Genomic DNA, 10,854 nt, shown 5'->3' with positions numbered 1-10,854 from the left:
TTTGATTAGTGAATTCCGTTAACAGCCTGTAAACCTGGTGCAAAATTTAATTTCCATTTTAAGTTAAAAAAAAAAAAGAGAAAAAAGTCATGAAGGCTGTTGGTAATTGAGCTAATTACGGTGTTATACTAACGAGACCACACAGGGAGCCCCAGCAGGTGGAGGGAGCAGCAGTCAGGCAGGTCCCAGTGGCTCCCGGCACCCTCTGGGCGGGCCCCCAGCTGTCAGTCTATTTTCTGGATGTGGAGACTGAGGCTCACGGTGGGGAGGAGGCTGGGAGTCCTCCAGGCCACCATACGGCAGCTGGGCTCCGGGGGAGGAGGGTCCTAGAGGGACAGGACCTGCCTTGAGCCCAGGGCCCCTGTCTGTGGGGGATGCCGCTCACCACTTCCTGGCTCTGCTGAGTCCCCATGAACTCCAGGGTGACCTGCTGGGACAGCCCCTTGTCTTATTAATTAAAGACAAAGACAGTCTGACCCATGTCACGAGCACAGGGAGCCTGGAGGGGCCTGTGGTACGAGACCCAGTCCTGTCCCCATGGAGGCAGGTGATGGGCACAAAAGATGACGCTGGGTTGCCCAGATGCAGTGTGCTGTAACACGAATGTCTCCTTAATTATTCATGCGGATTACATATTGAAGTGACATTCTGGAATCATTGTGACCGCATGACCTCACTTTACCTTGACCCCCTCTTCACAGACCCCCATCTCCCAATACATCACGTTCCAAGGTCCTGGGGCTTGAATTTGGGGAACACAACTCAGCCCCTCAAAGGGGTGGGTTAGGCGAGACGTGGGGACGGCAAGACGTGATGGGACTGAAGGGTCTGAGGAGTCTGGGTCTCAGAAAGAGTGACAGTTAGAAACCACCCCCAAACTACCGCTCGTTTTCAAAAAGGTACATTTGGGGAATCTGGAGCCGAGCGTGGGGCTGGGACCAGAAGCCCAAGAGGAAGGTTTATGAGTAAGACGTACTTGTTAATTTCAGTCTGGGACTTGGTTCCTCTTTTGTTTGTCTTGTTTTGGCTTTTGTTCGTTTTTTAACAGAATGACCCAAATGGCTCAGAACTATGACAGTTCTGAGAAATGCTGTCAATTTTACTTTAAAATGAGACTCGGGTGTTTTTGTACATTATTGTTTTCAATAAAACTTCCTAAGTGTTTTAGGAGGAACAACGGCATAGCCCCAGTGAAATGCATCAGTAGAAGCTTCCACAGAAAACCTCCAAGATGAGTCCCTGAGAACAAGGAAGCTTCAGAAGCCACGGCTACTGCGCCAACCCCACCCGCCCCGCCGATCCAGCCTACTTCCCTGTGTCCGCACGTTCGGTGTGCCGTCCGTCAATGGACCCAAAGGGCTTGGTGGGGCTGAAGGGCGGCTCTCTGTGTGTTGAAAATCCATTCAACAAGACGAGTGGCAGCTGCGCTCGGACCCGTGCTCCATCACCAGCCCCCGTGCTGTGTGACTTTGGGCAAAGCTCTGCCCCTCTCTGGTCTGGAGCAGGACGGGAGGTCGTTCAGCAGAGCCATGCACATGTGAGCGTGTGCATATACATGGCACACACAGCACACGGCCATGTACATGCAAAGGCACACACACACACATACAGGCGTGCACGGACACACAGTCCCCCACATCCACACTCCTGGACCTTGCTTGGCCCTGGCGTCCTGGTGACGTTTAACCATGAGGGAAACGGGCCAAGGCGGACCCAGGAACTGGGGTCTTGCAGAATATGGCTGGGAGGGCTGGGCATGCGACCCAGGACAGGTCCCTGCCCTTTCTGGACCCAGTACCACTGCGGGGTGGGGAAGAACTCACAGGGGGGAGGGAGCTTTGTGAATCAGGAGGTTTCCAGGCTTTGCAGCCTCTGGTCAAATGTGGAGTCCATCGGGTTGGTCCAGGCAGGCCCAGAGAACCTGCACCTCTAACAGCCCCCGGGGCTGCTGGTGTGGTCTCCAGGCCATGGCTGAGGGAGGCTCGGTGCCAGTGGGGGTGGGGGTCCCGCGGAGGCCCCAGCAGGCGGCGCTGTCCTCCCTGGAGCCTCCAAGAAGCTGGAAGGGGCCCTGTCGCTCTCAAATCCTGTTACATCCTGCCAATTAGAGTTTATCGCTGTGGCACTAATCCCTTAAAATTAGTCATTAGCGGCTTAAGAACCATTTAGCGTCGGGTGCCCACTAATGAGTTGGCAGAAGTGGGGATCTGCTAGAAAGAGCCAGAACTTTCGTGGCCTGGCGGCCGGGACCTGGCTGGGACCACGCTGGGAGCTGTCCGTGCCTCCCCGGCTCCCCCAGGTGGGCGGCTCCACAGGGCCTGGACCGACTCCAGCAGCAGGTGCCTGCGCCAGTCCGGGGCTGGGGGTGTCAGCGGGAAGTATGCTCCCCATCCCACCCGAGAGGGCGGGCCTCACCTGCACCTGCCTGCTTCTTTTGGAAAGGAAAACCCTGCCATCGAGCACAGTGACCGTCCAACCGCCGGCCAGCCCTGTGTCGGCGCTGGGCAGGCAGGTGGGTCCCAGTGGGCTCTGCAGCGGTAAGAGGCCTTGGAGACCCTCTTTCTGTGGAGGGAGGAAGTTAGAGGCCGTGGCAGGGATGAGGCCCATGTCTGGGCATCTGGACCCAAGCCAAAATGTGCCTGGTGCCCACCCTGCACTCCTACAGAAGCAGGGACGGTAGGGGGGCAACCCAGGCTCCGTCAAGCCGAGACCTAGCTGGCACCCTAACTGGAGAGGTGACAAGAGCCTCGGGGATGGGTTAGGGATCCTGGACAGAGATGGCAGTGGAGTCCTGCAGCCAGGGGCTGCTGCCTCGTGGCATGTCAGGCATGGGGCAGGTGGTGGCCATGGGACCATGTGTCCACCAGTGGGAGGAGGGACAGTGGCACGATGCAGCCAATTCCTCAGCCCTGACGCAAATCCTTCCAGAACATTCCTCTCTTGCCCGGGTTGGTGTTGTAACCAATAGTACCTCCTTGGGGGGCATCCCACGGGGCCCCTGGGCCTTGGTGCTCACCACTCCCTTGGTCGCCTGCTGGGCAGAGGTGAAGAGCTTCTGTGCTATCTCTCTGGCCTATCTCTTGAGGTCCCACCTGCTGCCAGGGCCCAGCTGGACCCCGCTCCTAAGCCATCTCAGTGAGCACCGGCCCCCTCCCACCACAGGGATGGTGCCGGTACGTACAGACTTGCTTGCACAAAAGGGCACCCACGCCTCCCTGAAGGCTGCTGGTGAGCAGGATGAGACCCGGGGCTTGGCTCAGGCTGGCATGTCCCCCGTGCCTAGAACAGAGCCCCGCATACAGCGGCTGCTCACGATGATCTGAGGGGACGAGTCCACTCTGAAGCCTGGACCCCCAGGAGGCTCCTCCCCATGCCCTGCGAGGAGCTGGTCCGGAGGTGCCGCTGGCTCCTGCTCGGGGAGTGGGGTTCTGAGTGTCATCTGTGAGGCGGACGTGAGCACGCTGGGGGCTCGCAGCACGTGGTGCCAGAGCCACGGAGGTCACCTCGGGCTGTGCAGGGCAGAATGTCCCCCGCACTGGGCCAGAGTCCCCATTCCAACTGGCTCATGTCCTGGAAGCCCCTTGACCACACCAGGCCTGTTTTCTCATCTGCGGAGTGGGAAGAGCCAAGGTCCCCCACTCCCCGGCCGTACTGTGATCAAAGGAGCCAGGGGGCTCGGGGTCCCAGCAGGAGAGCCTGGTGGACCTGCAGCTGACCTTGGTGGTGGCTCTGGGGCAGGCCTTGTCTCTGAGGCCCACGTCCACGGTCCAAGCTCCAGAGCTGAACAGCCCCGGTCTCCTTCAGCTTTGCTGCACGTGGGGGCTTGGGGATGTGGGGGCAGGGGGCCACGGTTGGGGGTCAGGGTGTGCACCTAGAGGGGACACGCAGGGCACGTGCCTGGGCTCCAGGGAGCAGGTGGACCTAGTCCGGCCCCACCCCCTGCTGCCAGGGGCCTCGGAACCTACCGCTTGGCGGAGTGGGGGCGCTGAGGCTGCTCCCCCGACCTCTGCTGGACTCAGATAGCGGGCTCAGTGCACAACATGATTGTGTGCCCGTGGTGAGGCTGCCTGGCCACGGGCTGGCGCCACTGACGCAGACACCGAGGTGGCTGACGTCAGGACTCATTTTCCCCATGACTGCTGACAGGCCTGGCGTGCCGAGCTGTGCATGTCAATGAGGTGGGGCTCCGGCCTCCCACACCAGGCAATCTGTCTTCTGTCCCCCCAGCCTCCTGTGCCAGGGAAGGGGGCAGACCCCACCCCAGGCCCCCCAGGCCTCCAGGCCCCTGGTCGGCGGGCCCCCTCTCATGCCCAGAGCTATGAGCACTGAGGCCATAGTCCCTCCCACACCTGCAGCGTGGTCCCCTTCCCAAGCAGGCAGCCCCTGTAGCTGGGCCCAAGACTGGTCTGCAGGAAACTCAGCCCAGGGTGCCCGGGTGTGCACACTGCTCGTCCCAAGGGCACTAGACCAAGGAGGATGGGACCATGGAAGGGCTGGCCTCTCTTATGGGGGCCTGGGGTTTCAGAAGACCCCCACCCCCTTGACAGGCCTAGCGAGTCCCAACCGGGCTTCCACGGGCGGGTGCTTGGAGCCGCCTTCCTGGCCAGGATCTCAGGCCGCAGACCAGTCCACATGGCAGGCAGGTGGCCGGAGTCTGGAGTCCGGGAGGCGCTGTGGCCACTCTGCCCCACCTGAGCACCCGCTCCATTTCCTGTGCAGGCAGTGGTGGCACCTGGGCCGCGACCCACTGTCCCCTGGTGTCCAGTGTCTGCCTTGGGGCCAAACGGAGGGTTGGCAGAGCGAGCCTGTCCGCTCAGACACAGTGAGACAGGCAGGGTGGCCAAGGAGCAAAATTTATTTCATGAGGAGCAGGGACGTCGCTGGCAGCCCACACTGGGGAGGGGAGACCACACGGCCCCCAGGCCTCACCTGGACCCGCCACAGCGCACGTACTGGGGGAGGGGGAGGGTGGAGCCCTCTGTCCCGGGGCAGCTCGGCCCCGGCCACCCTCACCCCTCCGCTCCAGGGGACGCCCACAGGGCTCCCGGGAGGAGGGCCAGAGTGTGGCTCGGAGCTGGACCAGGGGCGTCGGGGGAGTAGCTGCCTGCCTTCCCCGTGGAGCCGAGCGGCTGGCTGCCGCCGGGAGTTGGGCGCAGGCTAGGCCACGGTCTGGCGGCTGAAGAGGTCGAGGGTGAGGGCACTGAGGAAGGCCGGGATGCTGTCTTGCCGCAGCAGGTGCAGCTCGATGAGCTCCTGCACAGAGCGCGAGAACGCCGTCTCCAGCAGCTGCATCTTGGCGCCCGACGGTCCCGTGGCCTGCGAGGGGAGGCGGGACACAGGGAGGACAGCGGTCAGTGTGGTGGCAGCCTGGGGCTGCCCCTTCCCCTCCCCTAGGGCCCCCCCATGACAGGACAGTGAGCAGTGGAGACCTGTCCCATGATGCCCCTGGAGGGTTGCTGTAGGTGGGGGTCAGACAGGTGCAGTGCTGCCCTCATGCCCAGTGAGGCTGGGCGTCTCCCCCTTCCCAGTGGGCGGTGGTCTCACCCACGTTTGCGGGATCTAGAAGGCTGCTCCTCCCGGTTGGCCCATCCAGCCCTCCCCGTCTCAGACCCCAGCGCATGAGGACAGCTGCCTGCACGTTCCCCAGTGGTGCTGGAAGGCTGTGAGGCGCTCTGGGGGGGCCGACACCCCCTCCTGCCCCTCAGATGAACAGCCCAGGGGATGCAGGCCGTGCCGGGACCTCACGCCCAGGGCAGGCGTCGGCCATCTGGGTGGGGTGCAGGGCTGCCTCTCGAGTTCACATCCCATTTCTTCCCCATCACACATACTGGCCACAGAAGAGGGGGTTCCCACAGGCAGCACTGCTGGGAAAGTAACCCCACTCAGGTGGCCTTGCTACAATACCCCTCTGGGCTCAGTTTCCCCATCTGCGTAGTGAGGGAGCAGCAGTCTAGAGTCCTGCTGGCCTTCAGGAAGTGGCTGTGGGGGGCTGGGGGACAGGCAGTCCTGGAGAACACGGGTGTGTGTGTGTGGTTCCAGCTTCAGGGCCTGGGGAGGGTGTGGAAGAAGATAAGTCTATCCCACAGTGACTGAGACCAGCCTCCAAATGCCTCAGCTCCAAGCACTATGTGGGTCCCAGCACAGGGCTCCCCAAAACCAGCTGGCTGTCCCCTCATGTGCAATTGGGGAGACCAAGGCCCTGAGAGCTGGGCTCCCCCGGGTCACGGGGCAGGCCTGGGCAGAGCTGGGCCTGGGCCACAGGGCCAGCTCTCCAGGCCAGGTGCTCCCGGGGAGAGGGTAGAGGACAGCCAGGGATTCTGGGCTGGGAGTGTCGACAGAGACCTCAGGGTGCCTGAGCACTGAGGCCGGGGATTCCCAGTGCCTGGGAAGGGGAAGCAGGGGAGGCTGTGTGACCACGGACAGCACCCTGCCCGCTCTGCTGTGGGCCCCACCTGCTGAGCCTGGGGAGTAGGAACGCCTGGGGCCAGTGCTAGCCCTCAGGAATGCCCCCTGGTGGCAGCAGGCTGGGGGGCGTCCAGGGGCTCTTGCCTGCTGGATGGGCTGGGAGCACAGCCAGGGAAGGTGCGACTGTTTGCCAGACAGAACCCTGTGTCCCTGGAACCCCGTTCAGCAAGGTGAGTGGCAAGGGCAGGGCGGCATAAGGGGTGTCAGGAGCTGAGTAGGGTCACTGGGGGGCAGCACCCCCAAAAGAACTTCCTTCCCACTCTGCACATGGAACCTGGGCAGTTTAGGGGTGGGCTGGGGACCACTGCCTGCCCTGAGGACCACGCTGCCCCCTGTCTGGAGAGTCCCCACTCTGGATGACGGAGGACCACTCCTTCCTGGACAGCTCTAATGAGGAAAGCCTTCTCCCTGGGAACCCCCCCTGCCCCACGCCTGCTCCCTGGTGTGGATGCCTCGGGTCCTAGGCCCGGACCGGCCTATGAGAGGGAGGTGGGCTCTCTCCGAGAGCCCAGAGCCAAAGAGGGCTCAGCCTGCCCACTGCCCGTGCTCCCACGAGCCCTCGGAGCGGCCCCCAGTGCTCCCCGCACTGGTCTGCAGTGCGGACGGGCCTCTGCTGCCTCCGGAGAGTGCTCACCCCTCCCTGAGCAGCCAACCCTGTTCCCTTGTCCACTCCTACATTTAGCCTTGTCAGAGTTCAACACAAACCATTTTTAAACAAAAGTAAGAGAAACCACTCTGACCTTTTACCAAGAAAATCCTTTCATTTCTGCCTTCTGCTCAAATCTGGATTTCTTCCCCTAAATGTCACAGGGGCTGATTCTCTGCAGCTGTTGGGGGGAGAAGCCAACACAGGGCAGGGGGGAGGTGAGGAAGGCAAGGGAGGCCACGGCGCTCTCCTGCCTCGGCAGCTGAGGGACAACCAGCCCCTAAACCGGGGACCTTCACACTGTACTGCGGGCCTGCCCGGAACCCCTGCCCCCGGGATGGAGGTCTTCTACCAGCTCAGACCGAAGAAGGTCATTCTCTGCGTGCCTCCCCAGGTCCCCCGGGGCTGCAGGACATTGACCAGGCTTTGTCTGCACGCATCACACGTCCCTCGTGGCTTCCAGCCCCAAAGCCCCATCTTGAGGAGCAGCACAGCTGAACGAGCCAGCGCAAGGCCTGTCCCGGACGCATCAGTCCACATGTCCGGCATTCAGGAAGCACCGACGGTCACTCTAGGATGCCAGGTACATGGCGACACTGGCTGTGCCCGGCGTTCTGGGGGCACCGGGCCTTGGGTGGGCTAGAAGGAGGTGTGACCAAAGCCATGTTCTCATCTCAACCCAAGTCAAAGCAAAGCCAAGTGTTTGCGACCCACCAGCCGCCACTGGCCGCACGTGCCCACTCCACCATCAGGAGGGCCGAGTCCTCGCTCGGTGTGGCGCCATGCGGCTGCCAGAATGCGCCCCTGAGTTCGCGGTGCTGATCCATCTCTGCCAGGCTCCGCTGTGTGCAAATACCACCCGGTCCCCAGGTACCTTGTAAATCACTCTAATTAGGGGCTGTTCACTTAAAATTAGAGAGCGATTTTTTAAAAAGCAAATTGCCCAGTAAGACGTGTTGGCTGCGGCTGGAAATATTTATGGGCTGACGGCTGTGTCTCTGCCTCCTCTGCCCCCAGCGTCCGGGAGTGACAGGCTGCGGTGCGGCTGGCAGGCGCCCTGTGGCGCTCGGGGCCCGGTGCCACAGCGAGGCCCGTGCTGCCCATGGCTGGCCGAAAGGCGCTCCAGCAGCCCAGACCTCAGCCTGGCCTCGCCTCGGGGCCTCCTCCTCCCTCCGGATGGCGGGAGGGCCTCCCTCAGAAGGATTGGCCCAGACCTCATTGAGCAGGTCTGTCCACCATGGCGTGTGTCTGTGGAGAAGGGCCAGTGCAGGGGAGCCGGGGGCGTCACGGGCAGGAGGGTTCTGCCGCTGCGGGTCAGCGTAAGGGAAGTGTGCGGTGCTCATGCGGTGCCTGGCTCGAAAGGGATTTTTTTTAAATGCAGTCTGGCCACCCTCGAGTGTGTGGCATCCCAGCTGGCAGACGCTTTGCGACATTCCTCTCATGAGATGCCCTGAGAAAGGAATTGCCCACCCGAAAAGCGGAGACAAGAGCTCCCCTCGATGGTCCCCTCCCGAGCCCCCCAACTGCAGGGGGTGGTGAGCCCTGCAGGAAGGGCCTAAGCATGAGGGGCTGCCCGCCACGTGCAAGGTCACCTTTTGCTTAGGGCACTGACGACAGTCCCATGTGTGAAGAATCAGGACGAATCCAGAGGTGAACCCACGGCAAGGGGTGGGTCCCCAAATCCTGATCTGAACAGACAAGACGTGCACAATGCAACAAAACTATAAAACAGGGAGCAGAAATGCTACTCCCTCAGGACACGGGGACCTGAGTATTGTTTCTGTGAGACCGTGGCATTGCGCCTTGTCATGACAGGGTCCCATCGCCTCCCGGAGGGAAATGCAGGACGACCTGGAACACCCTAGGGTCTGAAAACAGAAGGCGGCACATGTCACAGTGACTCAGGAACCTCAGCTCAGTGCGCGAGAGACACGAGAGGTCACGTGGCCCACTTCTGTGACCAGTGCGCCCAATGAGATGAGGCGGGCCATCACGCCTCGCGGGGCACAAAGAGGAGAGCCGCGGGCGACACGGAGCGCTTGGGTGCCTTGCTAGAGAAGGGGGGGCGCCCCACCGGGCGTTGAGGCTCTACCTCGGGAGACCAGAGGAAGAAGGGAAGAGTCGAGATCAAGGGGAATAAACAAAATTGAAAACAGGAGAGAGAGTTACTGAAACTAGAGGCGGTCCCTTGAAAAACAGCAAAAAAATTAATGGAGATAGGAAGAGAAAAGACAGAAGTTGCCAAAATCAGAAATGAGATCCTGGAGCTGTTACAAGAATAAGAAGAAAACACTACAAAACACTGTTTATGCCCATAAATCTGACAGCCGGGAATGGAGGAATCCCTTGAAAACCACAGGGCAGCAAAGCTCAGCCAAAATGAAGTAGAGACCCGAGCGGCCCGACCGCAGCCGGAGAGACAGTTTGTGACTAAGAAGCTCCTCAGAAAGGAGCCTCCCATCCCCGATGGTCTCATGGGGAAGTTTATCAGATATTTAAACGAGAGCTAACACCACCTCATGCGTCCCTTCCAGACAACAGAGCAGAGGGAAGGCGCCCTGCGCAGAAGCATTTTCACGCAACGCCCACACGCACAGCAGAGACGGAAGAGTCCACACACGCGGTTTCCATGAACTCAGTGCAAAAACCCTCACTGGATTTCAGGCAGTCGAATCCGACATCGTGCGGAACAGATGACCAGACCCAGCTCGGGCACCTCGTTTCTGCGTCAGGCTGGCGGGGTGAGCCGCTGGGATGACAGGCCAGGAGGGGACGCAGGAGAGCCCCTGCCAGACCCCACAGCCACTCCCCAGGAGACCCCTCCGCAGGCCAGAGTGGCGCCAGCAGCTAGCGCAAGGGGCAGGTATAGTCCTGGTTCTGGGGACGCCACAGAGCTCCTGGAGACAGCCGCACCAGCAACAGCCCCCCCGCAACACGAGGGCAGGAGCCATCCACGCAGGGAGGAGGCTTGCCTCTTCCACACACGGTTCTGGGGCGGCTGGACGTTCCTACTTAGACAAGCAAGAATTTTGACTTAAACCTCACACCTCATGCAAAATTTAGCTCAAAATCTATCACAGACTTAAACATAAAACATAAAAAACAACAACAACAACAAAACTTAAAACAGAGAGAAGAAACATTTCAAGGTCTGAGACCAGGCAAAGAATTCTCAGACTTGACCCCAAAAGCACAACCAAAAAAACAGAGATGGACAAACCGTACGGACCCCTGGCAAATGGCCACCCCAGGCCCACCTGGGAGGATGCACTCTGGGTTGCATGAGGGGCCCAGAGCTGCCGGTCCTGGGTCTGGGCCCTTCCGGCAACATCAGGCGCAGCGAGGGGCCACCACGTGGGGTTGAGCCGGGCCGCCTGCACAGCACCAGCCACGGGGACGACCAGCATTACGCCTGAGGCTCTCGGACACTGGGTCCACTGTGTTCCCAGGACATGCGAGCACGAGGCGGCCGCAGTCAGGACAGGCATCGGGGGAGGCACGGACAGCAGCCCCACACTGCCCGGCCGCCTCACCTCGCCCATGCACTCGGATGCCCAGAGGCTGGCTCTCGGCTCCCTCACTGGCTCCCACCAGCTCCGGGTGGGACGGTCGTGGCTGCATGGGCCGGGGGAAGCAGGCTGATCAGTGGCCGTCTTCAGTGGCATGAAGACTCGCGTACAGATCTGTGGGCAGCAGGTTACACAGCTGTGTCTAATTGGACACAGCTCCAGGCGGCCCTGCTTGCC

General features: G+C 61.2%; 1 protein-coding gene across 1 annotated transcript in view; it reads right to left on the bottom strand.

Moving 5' to 3' along the window:
* Positions 1-4,831: 4,831 nt before the first annotated feature.
* Positions 4,832-10,854, bottom strand: part of MAD1L1 (mitotic arrest deficient 1 like 1) — a 316,273-nt gene continuing 310,250 nt past the window's right edge. The window contains exon 18 of the mRNA XM_080829793.1: positions 4,832-5,313. Coding sequence (XP_080685919.1) covers positions 5,155-5,313 — 159 coding nt within the window. The 3' untranslated portion in view covers positions 4,832-5,154. The remainder of the gene's footprint in view (positions 5,314-10,854) is intronic.

Source organism: Martes martes (genome assembly GCF_963455335.1).
Source record: "Martes martes genome assembly, chromosome: 18".
In the NCBI taxonomy this organism is placed as follows: domain Eukaryota; kingdom Metazoa; phylum Chordata; class Mammalia; order Carnivora; family Mustelidae; genus Martes; species Martes martes.
The sequence above is the reverse complement of the archived record's forward strand: the minus strand, read 5'-3'. Positions and strand labels throughout refer to the sequence as shown.